At 37.5% G+C, this 20,718-nt stretch overlaps 1 protein-coding gene across 4 annotated transcripts in view; it reads left to right on the top strand.

Moving 5' to 3' along the window:
* FBXL17 (F-box and leucine rich repeat protein 17) overlaps window positions 1-20,718 on the top strand; it is a 555,353-nt gene that overhangs the window by 185,262 nt on the left and 349,373 nt on the right. For 2 of the 4 annotated variants that reach the window (XM_030927140.1, XM_030927143.1), the window contains exon 6: window positions 1,996-2,121. The exons of the other annotated variants lie outside the window; for them this stretch is intronic. In XM_030927140.1, coding sequence (XP_030783000.1) covers window positions 1,996-2,121 — 126 coding nt within the window. The remainder of the gene's footprint in view (window positions 1-1,995; window positions 2,122-20,718) is intronic. 4 annotated transcript variants of the gene reach the window in all.

Here is a 20,718-nt window from a genome sequence, read left to right on the forward strand (position 1 = left end):
CTGGGTATATATCCAAAGGATATAAAATCAGTATGTTGAAGAGATGTCTGCAGTCTTGCTTTCATTGCAGCACTATTCACAATAGCCAAAGTTGATATGGAATGTCCATCAAAGGATAAATGGATAAAGAAAATATAGGCCAGGCGCGGTGGCTTGCGCCTGTAATCTCAGCACTTTGGGAGGCTGAGGCGAGCAGATCACGAGGTCAGGAGATCGAGACCATCCTGGCTAACATGGTGAAACCCTGTCTCTACTAGAAAAATACAAAAAAATTAGCTGGGCGTGGTGGCAGTCACCTGTAGTCCCAGCTACTAGGGAGGCTGAGGCAGGAGAATGGCGTGAACCTGGGAGGTGGAGCTTGCAACACTCCAGCCTGGGTGACAGAGTGAGACTCTGTCTCAAAAAAAACAAAAAAAAGAAAGAAAAGAAAAGAAAACGTGGTATATACACACAATGGAATACTATTCAGCCTTAAAAAGAAGGAAATTTCTGTCATTTGCAACAACATGGATGAACCTGCGGGAGATTATGTTAAGTAAAATAAGCCAGGCACAGAAAGACAAGTACTGAATGATCTTACATATGGAATCTAACAAAGTCAGACTCATAGAATCAGATTAGAATGGTGGTTACCAGATGCTGAAGGGAGGGAAGGGATTGAGGAGGTGGTGGACAAATAATACAAAATTTCAGTTAGGCAGGAAGAATAAGCTCAAGAGATCTACAGTACATCATAGCGACTGTAGTTAGTAACTATATTGTATACTTGAAAATTGCTGAGAGAATAAATTTTAAGTGGTCGACCACAAATAGTATGATATTGAAACAGACTTTTGTTGTCTGAGATAATGCCCAGAGTTCTTGTCCTACCTCCAAGATGATTAAGGAGCATGGACACAAAGGTTAGGTTGGAGCAGAAGTTTAATAAGCAAAAAAAGAAAGCTCTTTGCCAGCAGAGAGGGGGTCCGGAACGGGAGTTATCCACTGTGGGACTGGGGTCCAGGGTTTCTATGGACTAGGAAGGGGAAGGAATGTGCTTTGTCTGCAGGCTGTCTTGGTGAATGTGTGACTCAGCTTGGCCTGGGACCAAGCAGGGGCTGAGGTGATGATTCATAGAGGCTGGACTTACAGTTCAAATAAAGGAAAGTAGAGCGCCCACTGGAACCCACTGGAGCCCACTGTGCCCGTGCCCACAAAAGGAGAAGAAACTTTTTCTGGGAGCCCACTGACTATACAAAGGACAAAGGCATTTTTGTGCCAGGCCTTGTTCCCTTATCTGAGTGAGCTGGAGGTTTGTGCAAGTTTTTATCCAAACGGACTGGAGGTTTTTCTCTCTGTACAGCCGTGGGCATGTCTCTAAGTACAACACCCCTTGCTATTCCTTTATCGGTGCTTGCCGCTTGAATTTTTTCTCGGGCTGCTTTTTATGTTATGTGGGGATGAGGCACTGACCCATAGGCTGGGGGCTCTCTGGGACCCTTCCCTTGTTATCTACCTAAGGAAAGCTAACTAACTCCTTTCAGTATGTGAGGTAAGGCATATATTAATTATCTTGATCTGGCCATTCCACAATGTATACTTATATCAAAACATCATGCTGTACACCATAAATATTTACAAATTTTGTCAGTTAAAAAAATTAAAAAGATTTGTTTTAAAAGAAGCATTAAAAAGTTTTATTTTTATATGCTGGCAATGAATAATCTGCAGATGAAATAAAGAAAAACCTTTCATTTACATTATTATCAAAAATAATAAAACATTTACAAATATATTTAACCAAGGATATCAAGACTTGTACACTGAAACCCACAAAACATTACCGAAAGGAATTAAAGAAGACCTACATAATGAAAAGGCATCCACTATTCATCTTAAAATACTTAATATTGTTAAGATGGCAGTATTACTCAAAGCACTTTATGGAGTAAATTGAAAATCTCAGCAGCTTTTTTTAATGGAAAATCTGATATTGAAATTGTTATTGAATTGCAGGACAACTCAAGAGCCATAACTATCTCAAAAAAGAAAAACAATGTTGGAGGACTCATATGTTCAAATTTTAAAACTTACTACAGAGCTATAAGAATCAAAACAGTAAGGTACTGTTCAGTATGTGAGGTAAGGCATATATTAATTATCTTGATCTGGCCATTCCACAGTGTATACTTATATCAGACACGTAAGGATAGACATGTAGGTCAATGGAAAAGGATTGAGAGTCCAGAAATAAACTCACACATCTATGTCCTATTAATATTTGAAAGGGCTAAAACCATTCAATGGGAAGAGTCTCTTAAGAAGATGATGCTAGGATATCTGGATATCCATATGGAAAAGAGTGAAATTAGACCCCTACCTCAGACCATATATAAAAATTAACTAAAACATGGTTCAAATACCTAAATGTAGGAGTTAAAACTATGAAACACGTAGGAGAAAATATGGGAGAAATCTTCATGACCTTGAATTCAGTAATGAATTCTTAGATATGACACTAAAAGCATGAGCAACAGAAGAAAAAAAGATAAATTGTACTTTGTCACAATTAAAAATTCAAAGGATACTGTCAAGAAATTGAAGAGGCAATCGACAGAATAGGAGAAAATATTTGCAAATCACATATCTGGTAAGTGTCTTGAATATATAAATAACTCATATCTTAGTAACAAAAAGACAGCCTAATTTTTTAAAATGTGCAAAAGACTTGAATAGATATTTCTCCAAAGAAGATATACTTGGCTGGCAAGCACATGAAAAGCTGCTCAACATTATTAGTTATGCAAATGACTGGGAAATGCAAATAAGAAACCGCAGTGAGGTACAGCTTCACACCTATTAGGATGGTTGTAATAAAAAAAAAAAGGGCAATAGCAAGTGCTGACAAAGAAGTGGAGAAATTAGAACCCTTGTATATTAATGGTGGGGATATAAAATTATGCAGTTGCTATGGAAAACAGTTGGCAGTTCCTCAAAAGTTTAAATATAAAATTACCATATGATCCAGAAATTTCAATCCTAAGTATAGAATCAAAATAATTAAAAACAGAATTCAAAGACAAACTTGTACATGAATGCCCATATCAGCAATATACACAACAGCTAAAATGTGGAAACAATGTAAATGCCTATCACCTTGTGTATGTATAACCAGAATGTGGTATGTTCATACAGTGAAATATTATTCAGCCTTGAAAAAGAATGATGTTCTGGAATATGCTATAATATGGCTGTAGCATGGCCTTGGAAGCATTATGATAAAGAAGATAGCTACAAAGGCTATTTTTCTGTATGATTTGTTTATATGAAATGTCCAGAATCTGCCCATGTATACTGGGTTTCTTTTCAGTCTAATGAAAATGCTCTGAAATTAGATATTGGTGATGGTTGCACAAGTCACTCAATGTACTAAAAACTATTGAACTATATAATTTATGAACATGATTTTTATAGGAAATAAATTTTATATTAATTAAAAAGTTCTAGAAGAACAGATAGAAAACTTTTGTGATATTGGGTTAGACAAAGATTTCTAAAATAGGATACCAAAAGCATGATCAAAATTAATAAATTGGGCCAGACGCAGTGGCTCACACCTGTAATCCCAGCACTTTGGGAGGTCGAGGTGGGTGGATCACGAAGTAGGAGTTTGAGACCAACATGGCCAATATGCTGAAACCCCGTCTCTACTAAAAATATTTTTTAAAAAATTATCTGGGCATGGTGGCACGTGTCTGTTGTCCCAGTTACTTGGGAGGCTGAGGCAGGAGAATCTCTTGAATCCAGGAGGCGGAGGTTGCAGTGAGCCAAGATTGAGCCACTGCATTCCAGCATGGGTGACAGAGTGAGACTCTGTCTCAAAAAAAAAAAGTCAATTAATAAGTTTACAAATTAATAAATTACACTTTATGAAAATTAAAATATTCTGCTCTTTGACATATACAGTAGTTTCCCCCTTATCCACCCCCAGTGGATGCCTTAAACCATGGATAGTACTAAGCCTTTCGTATGCTATGATTTTTCTTACAGTACATACCTATGATAAAGTTTAATTCATCAGTTAGGCACAATATGAGATTAATAACAATGACTAATAATAAAATAGAACAATTATAACAATATGCTGTGATAAAAGTGAAGTGAGTGTGGTCTCCCCCACCCCTTCAAAATGTCTTCTGGAACTGTACATTGGGTAACCGATACCACTCATGGAAAGTGAAACTGCAGATAGGGGAGAGGGACTCCTGTGCTATTAAGCAGAGAAGCCCCAGATTGGGAAAAATAATTGAAAGCTGTATATCTGATAAACTATGTCTAGAATATATTAAGAACTGTCAAAACTCAATAAGAAAATAAGCACATGAAAAGATGTTCAGTAGCATTAGGGATTAGGGACATGCACATTAAAACTATAGAAAATACCACCACACACCTATTAGATTGGCTAATATTAAAAAATACTTGCCATAGATTGCTGGCAAGATGGCCAAAAAGGAACAGCTCTGGTCTGCAGCTCCCAGCGAAACTGACACAGAAGGCAGGTGATTTCTGCATTTCCAACTGAGGTACCCGGTTCATCTCATTGGGACTGGTTGGACAGTGGCTGCAGCCCACAGAGGGCAAGCTGAAGTGGGGTGGGGTGTTGCCTCACCCGGGAAGCACAAAGGGTAGGGGAATTTTCTCCCCTACCCAAGGGAAGCCTTGAAGGTCTGAGCCTGAGGAACTCCAGCACAGATACTGCACTTGTCCCACAGTCTTTGCAGTCAGCAAACCAGGAGATTCCCTGTAGTGCGTATGCCACCCAGGCTCTGGGTTTCAATCACAAAACTAGGCGGCCATTTGGGCAGACACCGAACTAGCTGCAGGAGTTCTTTTTTCCATACCCCAGTGGGGCCTGGAACACCAGTGAGACAGAACCATTCACTCCCCTGGAAAGGGGTGCTGAAGCCAGGGGTTCAAGTGGTCTGGCTTGGCGGGTCTCACCCCCATGGAGCCCAGGAAACTAAGATCCCCTGGCTTGAAATTCTCACTGTCAGCACAGCAGCAGTCTGCTGTGGCTTGAGCTTGGTCAGGGGAGGGGCTCATGCCATTGCTCTGGCTTGAGTAGGTGATTTTAAGCTCACAGTGTAAACAAAGCCACTGAGAAGTTCAAACTGGGCAGAGCCCACTGCAGCTCAGCAGGACCACTGCAGCCAGACTGCCTCTCTAGATGGCAGGGCATCTCTGAAATGAAAAGGCAGCAACTCCTGTCAGGGACTTATAGATAAAACCCCTATCTCCCTGGGACAGAGCACCTGGAGAAAGGAGCGACTGTGGGTGAAGATTCATCAGACTTAAACATTCCTGCCTGACGGCTCTGAAAAGAGCAGTGTACCTCCCAGCACAGCATTCAACCTCTGCTAAGGATCAGACTGCCTCTTCAAGTGGGTCCCTGACTCCTGTGTATCCTGACTGGGAGACACCTCCCACTAGGGGCTGACAAACACCTCACACAGGAAAGCTCTGGCAGGCATCTGGCAGGTGCCCCTCTGGGGCGAAGCTTCCAGAGGAAAGATCATACAGCAATGTTTGCTGTTTCTGCAGCCTCTGCTGGTGATATTCAGGCAAACAGGGTCAGGAGTGGACCACCAGCAAACTCCAGCAGACCAGCAGCAGAGGGGCCTGACTGTCAGAAGGAAAACTAACTAACAAACAGAAAGGAATAGCACGTCCACTCAAAGACCCCATCTGAAGGTCATGAAAATCAAAGACCAAAGGTAGATAAATCCACAAAGATGGGGAGAAACCAGCACAAAAAGGCTGAAAATTCCAAAAAGCAGAATGCCTCTTCTCCTCCAAAGGATCACAACTCCTTGCCAGCAAGAGAACAAAACTGGACGGAGAACGTGTTTGACGAATTGACAGAAGTAGGCTTCAGAAGGTTGGTAGTAACAAACTCCTCCAAGCTAAAGGAGCAGGTTCTAAACCAATGCATGGAAGCTAAGAACCTTGAAAAAAGGTTAGACAAATTGCTAACTGGAATAACCAGTGTAGAGAAAAATGTAAATGACCTGATGGAGCTGAAAAACACAGCACGAGAACTTCGTGAAGCATACACTAGTTTCAGTAGCTGAATTGATCAAGTAGAAGAAAGGATATCAGTGATTGAATATCAACTTAATGAAAGAAAGAGAGAAGACAAGATCAGAGAAAAGAATAAAAAGGAATGAACAAAGCCTCCAAGAAATATGGAACTGTGTGAAAAGACCAAATCTATGTTTGATTGATGTACCTGAAGGTGACAGGGAGAATGAAACCAAGTTGGAAAACACCCTTCGGGATATTATCCAGGAGAACTTCCCCAACCTAGCAAGACAGGCCAACATTCAAATTCAGGAAATGCAGAGAACACATACAAAGATACTCCTCGAGAACGGCAACCCCAAGACACATAATCATCAGATTCACCAAGGTTGAAATGAAGGAAAAAATGTTAAGGGCAGCCAGAGAGAAAGGTCAGGTTACCCACAAAGGAAGCCCATCAGACTAACCGCAGATCTTTCTGCAGAAACCCTACAAGCCAGAAGAGAGTGGGGGCCAATATTCAACATTCTTAAAGAAAATAATTTACAACCCAGAATTTCATATCTGCCAAACTAACCTTCATAAGCGAACTAGAAATAAAATCCTTTACAGACAAGCAAATACTGGGAGATTCTGTCACCACCAGGCCTGCCTTACAAGAGCTCCTGAAAGAAGCACTAAACATGGAAAAGAGAAACTGGTACCAGCCACTGCAGAAATTCTTTACCAAATTGTAAAGAACATTGACACTATGAAGAAACTCCATCAACTAATGGGCAAAAGAACCAGCTAGCATCATAATGACAGGATCAAATTCACACATAACAATATTAACCTTAAATATAAATGGGCTAAATACCCCAATTAAAAGACACAGACTGGCAAGTTGGATAAAGAGTCAAGACTCATCAGTGTGCTGTATTCAGGAGACCCATCTCACGTGCAAAGACACACATAGGCTCAAAATAAAGGGAGGAATATTTACCAAACAAATGGGAAGGAAAAAACGAAACAAAACAAAAAGCAGGAGTTGCAATCCTAATCTCTGTTAAGACAGACTTTGGGAGGCCGAGACGGGCGGATCACGAGGTCAGGAGATCGAGACCATCCTGGCTAACACGGTGAAACCCCGTCTCTACTAAAAAATACAAAAAACTAGCTGGGCAAGGTGGCGGGTGCCTGTAGTCCCAGCTACTCAGGAGGCTGAGACAGGAGAATGGCGTAAACCCGGGAGGCGGAACTTGCAGTGAGCTGAGATCCGGCCACTGCACTCCAGCCTGGGCGACAGAGCAAGACTCCGTCTCAAAAAAAAAAAAAGACAGACTTAAGACCAACAAAGATCAAAAGAGACAAAGAAGGGCATTAAATAATGGTAAAGGGACCAATGCCGCAAGAAGAGCTAACTATCCTAAATATATATGCTATGCACCCAATACAGGAGCACCTAGATTCATAAAGCACATCTTAGAGGCCCACAAGGAGACTTAGACTCCCACACAATAATAGTGGGAAACTTTAACACCCCACTGTCAATATTAGACAGATCAACGAGACAGAAAATTTACAAGGATACTCAGGACTTGAGTACTGTGGACGAAGAGGACCTAATAGACATCTACAGAGCTCTCCACCCCAAATCAAGAGAATATACATTCTTCTCAGCACCTCATTGCACTTATTCTAAAATCGACCACATAATTGGAAGTAAAACACTCTTCAGCAAATGCAAAAGAACAGAAATCATAACAAAGAGTCTCTTACACCACAGTGCAATCAAATTAGAACTCAGGATTAAGAAACTCACTCAAAACTGCACAACTACGTGGAAACTGAACAACCTGCTCCTGAATGACTACTAGGTAAATAACAAAATGAAGGCAGAAATAAAGATGTTCTTTAAAACCAATGAGAACGAAGACACAACATACCAGAATCTCTGGCACACCTTTAAAGCAGTGTGTAGAGGGAAATTTATAGCACTAAATACCCACAAGAGAAAGCAGGAAAGATCTAAAATTGACACCCTAACATCAAAATTAATAGAACCAGAAAAGCAACAGCAAACAAATTCAAAGTCTAGCAGAAAACAAGGAATAACTAAGATCAGAGCAGAACTGAAGGAGATAGAGACATGAAAAAAAAACCTTCAAAAAATCAATGAATCCAGGAGCTGGTTTTTTGAAAAGATTAACAAAATAGATAGACCACTAACCAGACTAATAAAGAAGAAAAGAAAGAAGGATCAGATAGATGCAATAAAAAATGATGTAGGGAATATCAGCACTGATCACAGGAATATAAACAACCATCAGAGAATACTATAAACACCTCTATACAAATAAGCTAGAAAATCTAGAAGAACTGGATAAATTCTTGTACACATACACCCTCTCAAGTCTAAAGGAGGAAGAAATCAAATTCCTAAATAAACCAATAACAAGTTCTGAAATTGAGGCAGTAATTAATAATCTGCCAACCAAAAAAAAAAGTCCAGGAGCAGATGGATTCACAGCAGAATTACACCAGCAGTACAAAGAGGAGCTAGTACCATTTCCTCTGAAACTATTCCAAACAATAGAAAAAGAGGGAATCTTCCTTAACTCATTTTATGAGGCCAGCATCATCCTGATACCAAAACCTGGCAGAGAGACAACAACAACAAAAAAAGAAAATTTTAGGCCAATATCCCTGATTAACATCGATGAGAAAATCCTCAATAAAATACTGGCAAACCAAATCCAGAAGCACATCAAAAAGCTTATCCAGCATGATCAAGTCAGCTTCATTCCTTGGATGCAAGCCTGGTTCAACATACGAAAATCAATAAATGTAATTCATCACATAAACAGAACCAATGACAAAAAATACATGATTATCTCAGTAGATGCAGAAAAGGCCTTTGACAAAATTCAACACCCCTTCATGTTAAAAACTCTCAATAAACTAGGTATCGATGGAACATATCTCAAAATAATAAGAGTTATTTATGACAAACCCACAGCAAGTATCATACTGAATGGGCAAAAACTGGAAGCATTCCCTTTGTAAACCGGCACAAGACAAGGATGCCTCTCTCTCCAGACTCCTATTCAACATAGTTCTGGCCAGGGCAATCAGGCAAGAGAAAGAAATAAAGCGTATTCAGATAGGAAGAGAGGAAGTCAAATTGTCTCTTTTTGAAGAAGACGTGATTATATGTTTAGAAAACCCCATCATCTCAGCCCAGAATCTTCTTAAGCTGATAAGCAAGTTCAGCAAAGTCTCAGGATAAAAAATCAGTGTGCAAAAATCACAAGCATTCCTATACATCAATAACAGACAGACAGCCAAATCATGAGTGAACTCCCATTCATAATTGCCACAGAGAGAATAAAATACCTAGGAATCCAACTTACAAGGGATATGAAGGACCTCTTCAAGGAGAACTACAAACCACTGCTCAAGGAAATAACAGAGGACACAAACAAATGGAAAAGCATTCCATGCTCATGGATAGGAAGAATCAATATTGTGAAAATGGCCATACTGCCCAAAGTAATTTATAGACTCAAAGCTATCCCCATCAAGCTACCACTGACTTTCTTCACATGATTGAAAAAAACTACTTTAAAATTTACATGGAACCCAAAAAGAGCCCGCATAGCCATGATAGTCCTGAGCAAGAAGAACAAAGCTGGAGGCGTCCTGCTACCTGACTGCAAACTATGCTATAAGGCTACAGTAACCAAAACAGCATGGTACTGGTACCAAAACATATATATAGACCAGTGGAACAGAACAGAGACCTGAGAAATAACACCACATATCTACAGTCGTCTGATCTTTGACAAACTTGACACAAACAAGCAATGAGGAAAAGATTCCCTATTTAATAAATGGTGTTGGGAGAATTGGCTAGCCATATGCAGAAAACTGAAACTGGACCCTTTCCTTACACCTTATACAAAAATCAACTCCAGATGGATCAAAGACTTAAACGTAAGATGTAGGCCCGTAAAAATCCCAAAGGAAAACCTGGGCAATACCATTCAGGACATAGGCATGGACAAAATCTTCATCTCTAAAACACCAAAAGCAATGGCAACAAAAGCCAAAATAGATAAATGGGATCTAATTAAACTAAAGAGCTTCTGCACAGTGAAAGAAACTATCATCAGAGTAAATAGGCAACCTACAGAATGGGAGAAAATTTTTGCAATATATCCATCTGACAAAGGGTTAATATCCAGAATCTACAAAGAACTTAAACAAATTTACAAGAAAAGAACAACCCCATCAAAAAGTGGGCCAAGAATATGAGAAGACACTTCTCAAAAGAAGACATTTATGCAGACATATGAAAAAAATGCTTATCATCACTGGTCGTTAGAGAAATGCAAAGCAAAACCACAATGAGATACCACCTCACACGAGATCATTAAAGTCAATCATTAAAAAGTCAGGAAACAACAGATGCTGGAGAGGATGTGGAGAAATAGGGACACTTTTATACTGTCGGTGGGAGTGTAGTTCAACTGTTGTGGAAGACAATGTGGTGATTCCTCAAAGGTCTAGAGCTAGAAATCCCATTTGACCCAGCAATCCCATTACTGGTTATATATCCAAAGGATTATAAATCATTCTACTATAAAGACACATGCATATGTGTGTTTATTGCGGCACTATTCACAATAGCAAAGACTTGGAACCAACTCAAATCCATCAATAATATACTAGATAAAGAAAATGTGGCACGTATACACCATGGAGTACTATGCAGCCATAAAAAAAAATGAGTTCATGTCCTTTGCAGGGTCATGAAGGAAGCTGGAAACCATCATTCTTGGCAAACTATCACAAGAAAACCAATCACCGTGTGTTCTCACTTGTAAGTGGGAGTTGAACAATGAGAACATATGGACATGGGGAGGGGAACATCACACTCCAGGGCCTGTTGGGGGCTGGGGTGTTAGGGGAGGGATAACATTAGGAGAAATACCTAATGTAGGTGACAGGTTGATGGGTGCAGCAAACCACTATGGTACATGTATACCTATGTAACAAAACTGCACGTTCTGCCATATGTACCCAGAACTTAAAGTATAATAATAATAAAATATAAACTTGCATATCAATTGTTGGTGAGAATTTAGAAAAACCAGAACTCTCTATTAATTCAGCAATATAGATGAATGGAAATTTCATGCAAATTTAGGGGAGAGTCCCTTTTCCCTTGTTTGCAGCTTCACTTCCTGTGGGTGGTATCAGTTACCCAATGTACAAAACAAGAAGATATTTTGAGGGGGTCGGGGAGACCACATTCACATCACTTTTATTACAGTGTATTGTTATAATTGTTCTATTTTATTATTAGCTATTAATCTCATGCCTAACTGATGGATTAAGCTATATCATAGGTATGTGGTCCGATTACACATACCTGTGGTCCAATTTTATATATTGTGAGAATGTAAAATGGTCCAACCACTTTGGTAAACACTTTAGTAATTTCTGAAAATGTTAAATGTGTACCTGCTATATGATATGGTCATTTCACAACTCGGTGTTTACCCAAGATCAGTGAAAGCACATGTACATGCAAAGACGTGGATCCATATAGCAGCTTTATTAGAAACAGTCCCAAACTTAAAACCACCCAAATTTCTGTCAGTTGCTGTACGTATAAACAATCTGGTATATTTATGCAATGGGATACCACATAGGGTGTGAAAGGAATGAATTACTGATACATGCTATCACATCAATTAATCTCAAAATAATTTTGCTGAGTGTAACGAGCCAGATGGAAAAAAAAGAGTTCTGTTTCATTTGTGAAATTCTAAGAAATTCAAATGATTCTAGTTACAAAGAGCTCACCAGTAAGGGAGGAGAGGGAGGAGAGAGGAACAAAAAGGAAGGAGTACAAAGGAGCATGTGATGACTGGGGGATGCCATATATTATGTTGGTTGTGGTAAATATTTCGTGGTGCATGTGGGAAAACTTACCAAATTATACATTTTAAATATGTATATGCAGTCTTTGGTATTTTAGTTTTTCCTCAGTAAAGCTGTTTTTAAAGAAAAGCTCATCGGTCATTTTTGGAACTTAACAAGGCAGCAGTTTATTACTCTAAAAACGAGTAAACAAAATGAGAATCTCATATTTATCCTTTTTTCTTATAGGAATTACAAAAAAGTAACCACATAATTCATAAGGGAAAGTTTTTTCTGAATAGGATTCTAGTGACAAATGAAAGAAGAATGATAGAAATAGAAAATTATAATTTTGCAGTTATCTTGAAATAATGGACAGAGGCAGTGATCATCATCAAAGAAAGCAAAAGCGATTATATGTGGATTGATATTCCCATGTAGGAATATCATAATGGAGGGAAGAATTTGATACCATTTAACTCACTGATCAATTTTAGCATGAAGAAAAGTGAGACAGCAGACCTTAAGTACTCTTGAGGTGATGCAGTAGAGAGTACACAGCATCACTTATGTAGTATTCTGCTATTAAATATACAAAAATTAGCCAGGCAGGTTGGGGCTGACTGTAATCCCATCTACTCGGGATGCTGAGGCACAAAAATTGCTTGAAACCTGGGAGGCAGAGGTTCCAGTGAGCCGAGATTGTGCCCCTGCACTCTAGCCTGGGTGACAGAGTGAGACTCTGTCTTCAGAAAAAAAAGCCTGAATCTAATCTGCCTCTATATTTACCCATTTACAGGAAATAGTAGAATTAAAGCATCATGTTAAATAATACCACACACACACAAAAAAAAATCAGCTAAATCCAGATTTGTCTAAGACAAATGACCCAGTTTCTCCAAGGAAAAAATATTGTAGAAAAGAAAGAGAGATCTTTTTATAGAAAACACTCAAGACAAAATAACTAAATGTGATGTGGAGATTTTGCTTGAATCCTGACAGTAACAAAACATTAAAATATATATCCTTGAGATTATTGAGAAAACTTGAATGTGAAGTGGTCATTGAATGATAATAAGGTATTATTGTTAGTTTTGTCAAGAATGATAGTGTTATGCTTGTTAAATTTTTATCAGTAAGAGGCACATACTTTATTTACTGGTAAAAATGACACAGTACTAGGGATTTGGTTTAAAGTATTACAAAGGGACTAAAGACAAGAAAAAGACAAAAGTGCATAGACCAATAAAGGAAACAAAAATCGTGAAAATACTGGGCCAGCATGGTGGTTTTTGCCTGTAATCTCAGATGCTTGGCATGCTGAAGTGGGAGGATGGCTTGTATAATAAAGGATGTGCCTTTTGGAGATGGGTAACAGACCCTATTTCTAAAAAAAAATTTAGAAATTAGCTGACATGCTATGGTCCCAGCTGCTTGGAAGGCTGAAACTGGGGGATCTTTTGAGCCCAAAGAGTTAGAGGTTGCAGTAAGTTTCAGTCACACCACTGCACTCCAGCTTGGGCAACTAGAGTGTGACCCTGTTTCTGAAAGAAAAAAAATTGCAAAATATTGATAATCGAGCTAGGTTTTAAGACATGAAGATTTATTATACCTTCTCAATACTTTTGTTTATATTTGAAAATTTCCATAATGATTTAAAAAACTTTTAAGGAGTCAAAAAATTAAAAATGTTCATGTTAGTCTAACATGATAAAATTGTACTATTCAATATTATACTTTTCAAGAATACGTAATGACATGGAAAATGCTTAGGAAAATATGTATTAACATATATTATTTTAAAATTCAGTTGAATATGCTACCTGTAGTCTGAAATGCCAAAAATGGCAAGTTATTTTTACATGTAGTTCAAAGGTAAGCCTTAAAATGCTGTAGATTCATCAATATAATGTCACAAATCTCTTGTGTATTTATTGATATCAAATCAGTACAAATGATTTCAATCAGTAATCAAGAAGACCTTTTTTTAGGGTGGGTTTGTTGGCTCATGCCTGTAATCCCAGTACTTTGGGATGCCGAGATGAGAGGATCCCTTGAGGCCAGGAGTTCAAGACCAGCCTGGGCTATTAATATAGTAAGACCCATCTCTACAAAAAATTAGCCGGGTTTGGTGGTATATGCTTGTATTCTGAGCTACTCTGGAGGCTTGAGGTGGGTGGATTGCTTGAGCCCAGGAATTTGAGGCTGCTGTGAGCCGTGATCCTGCCACTGCAATCAGTGAGATCCTGTCTCTGAAAGGAAAAAAACAAAAAAACCAAAAACAACAACAACAACAACAACAACAAAAAAGAAAAGACCTTATATTAAATAACTATTGAGATGGTAGAGAATTTTTATTTATATTTATAATATTTATCAACAGCTTATAAACATTAACTGAATATTTGGGGTATGTTGCGTATGGGTTTGGTTGAGTTTTGTTTTATATTGTTTTTTAAAAACAGAGTTCCTTAGGAGGTAACAGACAGCTGAATAAAACTTGTGATATTTTCTTGTATCATAATCACATCTAAAGAACTTCAAGAAAAGCACATATTTTAAAAGTGCTTATGGTTGGAAATATGAAATGTTTTTAAGGAAAACAAAATTGATTTTTTTCAATTGATTTAACATAACTGAAAGAATGTTGATTCATGCAGCTAACTCAATTTTCATCTTCCTTTTTTTGTTTATTCAGGGACTAGAAATGAAAAATTAACTTTCTTGCCTTTTAAATTTTCAAACAACCGATTGCATTGCCTTACTCTACAGAAACAACATACTGTTTTACTACTTAAATGGTAATATTGCTGCTTTGTCATAGGTTATCATTGTATTTGTTTCTGATTGAATTATAGGTGCTTGAGTGGTATTCTGAGATGGAAAAAATATGTTCTTAAATTCATTCAGCTCTGAAATATTCCCTAATGAATATGACCTAGTGAGTACGGTATTATGAAAGGGTTTTGTTGGATGACCATGCTTTTGGTTCTTTTTGGCTTTTTAACAGTTAAGAGTTGTGTCAAAAATCGAGTGTTGAGAATATAAGCATTGATTATCTAGGCCTGATGTGATCCACTACTTGTTCTTTTTTTCTTATAAGTTTGCCAAGGCCAGCAAAGCATTTATTGCTGTCAACAAAGCTAACTGCATGACTGCTGATTGTATGACCTAGGACCAGTCACCTAATCTCTCTGCCTCGGTTTCCTCATCTGTAAAACAAGGATAGTAATAGCATCTACCTACCTCTAGGGTTGTGTGAGGGAGAGTGCTTGGCATATAGCTAAAGAAGTGGTTGAAAAATGAAAAAAAAATGCTAATTAAAAAATATTCATCATGATGTACAAAAGTTCTTCATAACTTTAGTCCTGATGTACGTATATTCTTTCATTAACATAAGATACAATAATTTTATGAAAATAAATCTTAAAAACTTTGTGACCTTTTTTCCACCTGAGTGCCAGTGCTGAATGCTAAGATTAATAACTATGTTTGTTTACTGTTTGTTGTATAATTTTTTTTCTTTTCCTGCTGACCCATTAAAGGTTGCTTAATTATTGGTTTAAGTTAAATGCACTGTGTAACTAAAATAGTATTTTTTAAAAATCATTTTAAAGAACTCATACTGTAGCAATAAACTGAATAAGGGGATCCAGTAGATCCCACCATCTGCTGTTTCACTTTCCCAGGCGTCAGTTACCTGCAGTCAACCACAGCCTGAAACTGTTAGATGATAAATTTCAGATATAAACTTGCAGCTGTTCTAAGTAGTGTGTTGAAATCTTGCACTGTCCTACTCCCTCCTGCCAAGGCTGTGAATCATCTTTGTCCAGCATATCCCTACTATATATGCTACCTTCCTGTTACTGTATAGGAAAGAATATAGTACAGATAGAGTTCAGTATTATTCTCAGTTTCAGGCATTCCCTGGTAGTCTTGGATTGCATCTCCCTTGGCTAAGGGGAAACTGGGATATACTCTTCTACCTTGTTATTATTGCCCAAATTAGTGACTTCAATGTTTTTATAAATTAGTATAAACAACATCTACATAAGCAATAGAAACTTACCACGTTTATTTTTTCATGCTGTTTAGTCAGTAATACCTGATCAGTGAGGGTAACCTTTTATATTTTATAACTCTATTACTTACACTGTAGTTGTAATGTGTATTTGTTTGTGCTACGTTTTCATTTCAGCAACTTCAATGGCAATATGTGTCAGTATCACACTAGTAAAATAAATGAATTCATCTTTCAAATGACTCAGTTTGTAAAAGTCCTAACAAATAAAGTAAGTTGATAAGTTTCTTTTTGGCATCTATCTTTTTATAAAATGGTGGCTTCATGCTTTAACATAAACATATACATATAAAATGAAGAGAATTGGCAATTGTTTTTGAAAAGGCCTTTCTTGGATCTGGGTTTATATTTTAAATATTATTTTGCTTTGCTTATATTATCCTCAGTCCACTCTTTGAATGTTTATCACATACTTGTTTGTAAATTGTGGTTTTTGTTGAAAATACTCTTGTAAAAAGGATTTCAGCTCTATTTTATCTGGTCTCTAACACATGAGGTCAGTCTTTATCCAAGAAAGAGATTATGAGCTGTTGCTTTCATTCTTTTTGTTCTTTTTTTTTTTTTTTTTTTTTTTTTTTAACTTTCAAATTCATTCACAGTGTTTTGTGGCAGAAATTTTATTTCAGGATTGGTGTCACTCTATTTCCCCTAGTCTTGTGGTTTATACATAAAGAGTGATACTGAATATGAAAGGGGTCCCATTTCTAAATCAGCAGAACTGACTGCCTGAATTAGAGAAACCAGTTTGGAGCTTAATGAGAATAAATTAATAATTTAATTTAATGAGAAAATATACTACTGAGAAAAAAAGCAGATTTCATTTATTAACTTGAAGTAAGCAGGTATTGAGAATTACAGGGTTAAATAGAATCCAATAAATTAAAAAGCATAATTGATTAGAAACATTGATAGTTATAGGCCATTGCTTTGTACATGTATAAAATACTTAACTATATTTTGTTTTTAATAATTAAACTATCTTATTTCAGAACCATTTTTACTGCACCTGGGCAGATCTTATCTGCCACAATCAGCCACAGGGAAGTACCTGTGTGTGTACATATTGTTTGTTCATTTACATGCATGCTTCAACACAATACATACATTCACACTGCACCAATTTTTAATCACAGCTAATCCAAAGAATCTATGTATTATCTTTTTATTTGCAATTTTGTTTAATGTTGTGTGAAGTCTATAGTGGTGATTGAAAATATTCTCCATGATTCTAAAGGGGCTCCTGGATATTGAAAGCAAGATAAATTATGTTGTGTCTTTATTGTAGTTTCATTCTTTAAAAATAGGGAATTCATTTTCATAGTAAATCCCTGTTACTAATTGTTAGAAGTTAGTTGTTTATGAGACAGTAGAGTGTTGTGAAATTTTAGATTGGAGCCTCAATATTTTAGCAGAATTTGGGCCTACATGTTATTACTTATTATTTTCTCTAATAATTTTGGGATTAGAGTTTGGTTTTGAGCTCCCGCTTCTGTCGACATACTTGCCCAATAATAGAGTCCAATAGAGTACATTGACTAAAGGCAATTGAGCTCTTCACATGTTTGCTCTCTAGCCCAGAGGTATTACAGGCATTTACACAAAAGCTGTTGATCACAGTGTATTTACAAAACCTTCAGGAGCATAGCTGCTTCCCCCACTGTGGACTTCTGTTCAATTGATTGTATCCCAGTGGGATGATTGGCCATCAATTTATTTTTTTTTTTCCCCAAGAAAAAGCTTCCCAGTAGAACTTTCTCTGTTATATTCACTAGAGGAAATACTTGGTTATTGTGTTTTATCAGAGGCCCTTTTGAACATGCAATTGACTATCAATCTTGAATCTTTAACAGTGAAACAATATTCCTGTGCCTGAGAAAGCAGCTTTCATCTGGCTCAAAGAAGAAAACAAACATGGTCAACACTGTGGTTTTCTCAGGCAAAGTACAGAATACTCTGGCAATTATTCATGTTTCTGGATTTTTTTTTTTTTTTTTGAGACGGAGTCTCGCTCTGTTGCCCAGGCTGGAGTGCAGTGGCCGGATCTCAGCTCACTGCAAGCTCTGCCTCCCGGGTTCACGCCATTCTCCTGCCTCAGCCTCCCGAGTAGCTGGGACTACAGGCGCCCGCCACCTCGCCCGGCTAGTTTTTTGTATTTTTAGTAGAGACGGGGTTTTACCGTGTTAGCCAGGATGGTCTCGATCTCCTGACCTCATGATCCACCCGTCTCGGCCTCTGGATTGTTATAAAGAACTCCCGTTATAGTGACTGTGCTTCTTTTCATTGCTGGAAACCTGTGCCCGCCTTCTCCTTCTTTTCTTTTGCTTCATGCTGCTTGCCCTCAGAACCAGGCCTCCTTGCCCTCAGAATCTTTTTTCTCTCTAAGCAAGCTCTTCTGTATCTATATTCTGTGGGGGTTTCACTTTGCAGGCTGCATTTATTGGGAGACAGGAATGCCGCAGGGAGGCAGAAGCTACAATAAATGTTTCTCTCTCTCCCTCCCTAACTCAGGTAGCATTTCTGGCAACACCTCTATCTCCTCCATGGTTCCAGCCCTGGACTGATCTGCAGTTCCAACTTGTGTTGGCTGACTGTGGCTTGTGGGTCCCAGTAACACTGACTCTTCCTTTTGTGTCTTCAGCTTTGAGATGCTAAGGGATCAACTTCAGTGTCTTCAGCCTGCTGTTGCTAAGTTTCTGGCTTACACTACCATATCCAGTTTGTCTTCTTAGCTTCTCCTTCACCAAAATAACTAATTCCCTTAATGAAATTTCCTTTGTGTAATTTCATATTTACAGTAGTTTCTGTTTTCCTAATTATACCTTGACTAACACATCTTCCTTTCTGTGTCATTCTGGGTTTCTTACATGAAATCACATTTAAGACAATAGAACTGATGTTTATTTTCTTTAAGAGAATGTTGGAACAATTGGCATCAAAGCGCAAGCAGAGAATTGAACATAATATTAGATGTAAATTAGACCTGACTCTTTCTTAGACTACCACTAACTCTATACTACCGTCCTGAATCCAGAAAAGCCGTAGCTAGAAACGTAAGCTCAGGCAGTTACATGACAGTTAAGAATAATAAAGCTACAAGTTCATGATGAATTCCAAGAATAGGGGGAGTGCTAGCTGCTTAATTATAGAAAGATCATTTTCACACATGCTCCTAGCAACAACAGAGTTGAAATGTTTTCTCAGTGCTGTAATCTATAATGTCAATCTATAGAAGCAAATGTAAAGAAAAATATTTGACTAAAGAAGTTAACTGTTGTGAACTAGTTATTTGAGTTATTGGTTACTAGTTATTTGAAACTGTATCTTGGATAGTTTTGATTGACAATTTAAAGACAATTCATATTATCCTGTCTGTACTTGTTTATTTATTTTTAAAAATCTTGGTAATGTTTTTGTATTGGTGTGAGAAGGTATAAGTGACCCAAAGTATGCAATATTAAGGTAAATGATAAGTTGATATTTAAAGTCCTACCTTAGATGTACACTAGATGTTGTTATTTTTAATTTTATTTCAATTGGCTGAAGCTTTTGAATTCATAGGTGGTTAAAATTGGTTGAGAGAGCAGTTTTGCAAATGGACATTTCTTTGTTTCAGAAAGTAGGGCTTTAATATATAAATCAAAGTTATAAATTTTTGCACCTCATTTAAAAAATACTTTTATCATCTTTAATAATTTCATATTCCATGTTATTTAATATCAAGGAAAACTTTATAGAGATCTTTCTGATTACCATTTCTTACTGATAACTGATATACTCCCTGTAGCACAGTCATTAGCCTAGAATTTTAGCTCATTCACTTCCAGCTTATAAAATTGAGTGTAATTACAGAAGTCAAGAAGTAAAACTTACTAATTCCAAATTGAAATACTTGGTGGACCAAATGCTGTTGCTTCTTGGAACTGTTTATAGAACAGTGTAAAACTAAGTGAAACAAATGGGATCTGATTCAGTGTTTGGGGAGTTCTTGACCTGGATTTTGAATATGAATCCGTACCTGCCCTTTAAAATGTTTGACTCTTCTAAGATTTTTCTCACCTGGAAAGTGTTCGTTCCTTCACTATCCATCACAGGTGACTGGGAGCACTTTGGTAATAACCATAAAAGGTGAAATCAAGTACAATGCTGAAGATTGTGGAAGAAATACTATTTTTTTCAAACGTGCATCATTATTTATTTTAGGACCATAGTCCGTGACTCCTGTTTCATTACAATGGATGGCCCGATTGATTTATTTTTAGATTATTAATATTAGACTTGTGACTTTCTTTGTAGACTTTGGAGCACGGGTTGGGGGAGAATTATGTATACATTTTGTAATTTTTTTTTTTATCATAAAAATGGCTTAAGATTAGAAGGAGAGAAAGCTGCTGCTGAATGCCTAGATTATTTGGTTTCTTCCTGGGTGACTTAGAGTGTTCTAGGTCTATGCAGTAAACCTTCTACAGAGAGAAGCCATAGGGACCTGTTGACGGGGGCCTCATGGTGTTTCTCCACGTATTAGAGAATCTTTTTGTGATAGTGTAAAAGACTCAAAGATTGCAGGTGGCTCAGCTGATGGTTATCATCCTGTGCACTACAGCTTTTTGACTCAAAAGACGAAAGTTTCTCATCCAGTCTTTGAAACAGTAGCTGGTCACAGA

The sequence above is a fragment of the Rhinopithecus roxellana genome, chromosome 3, assembly GCF_007565055.1.
Source record: "Rhinopithecus roxellana isolate Shanxi Qingling chromosome 3, ASM756505v1, whole genome shotgun sequence".
NCBI lineage: Eukaryota > Metazoa > Chordata > Mammalia > Primates > Cercopithecidae > Rhinopithecus > Rhinopithecus roxellana.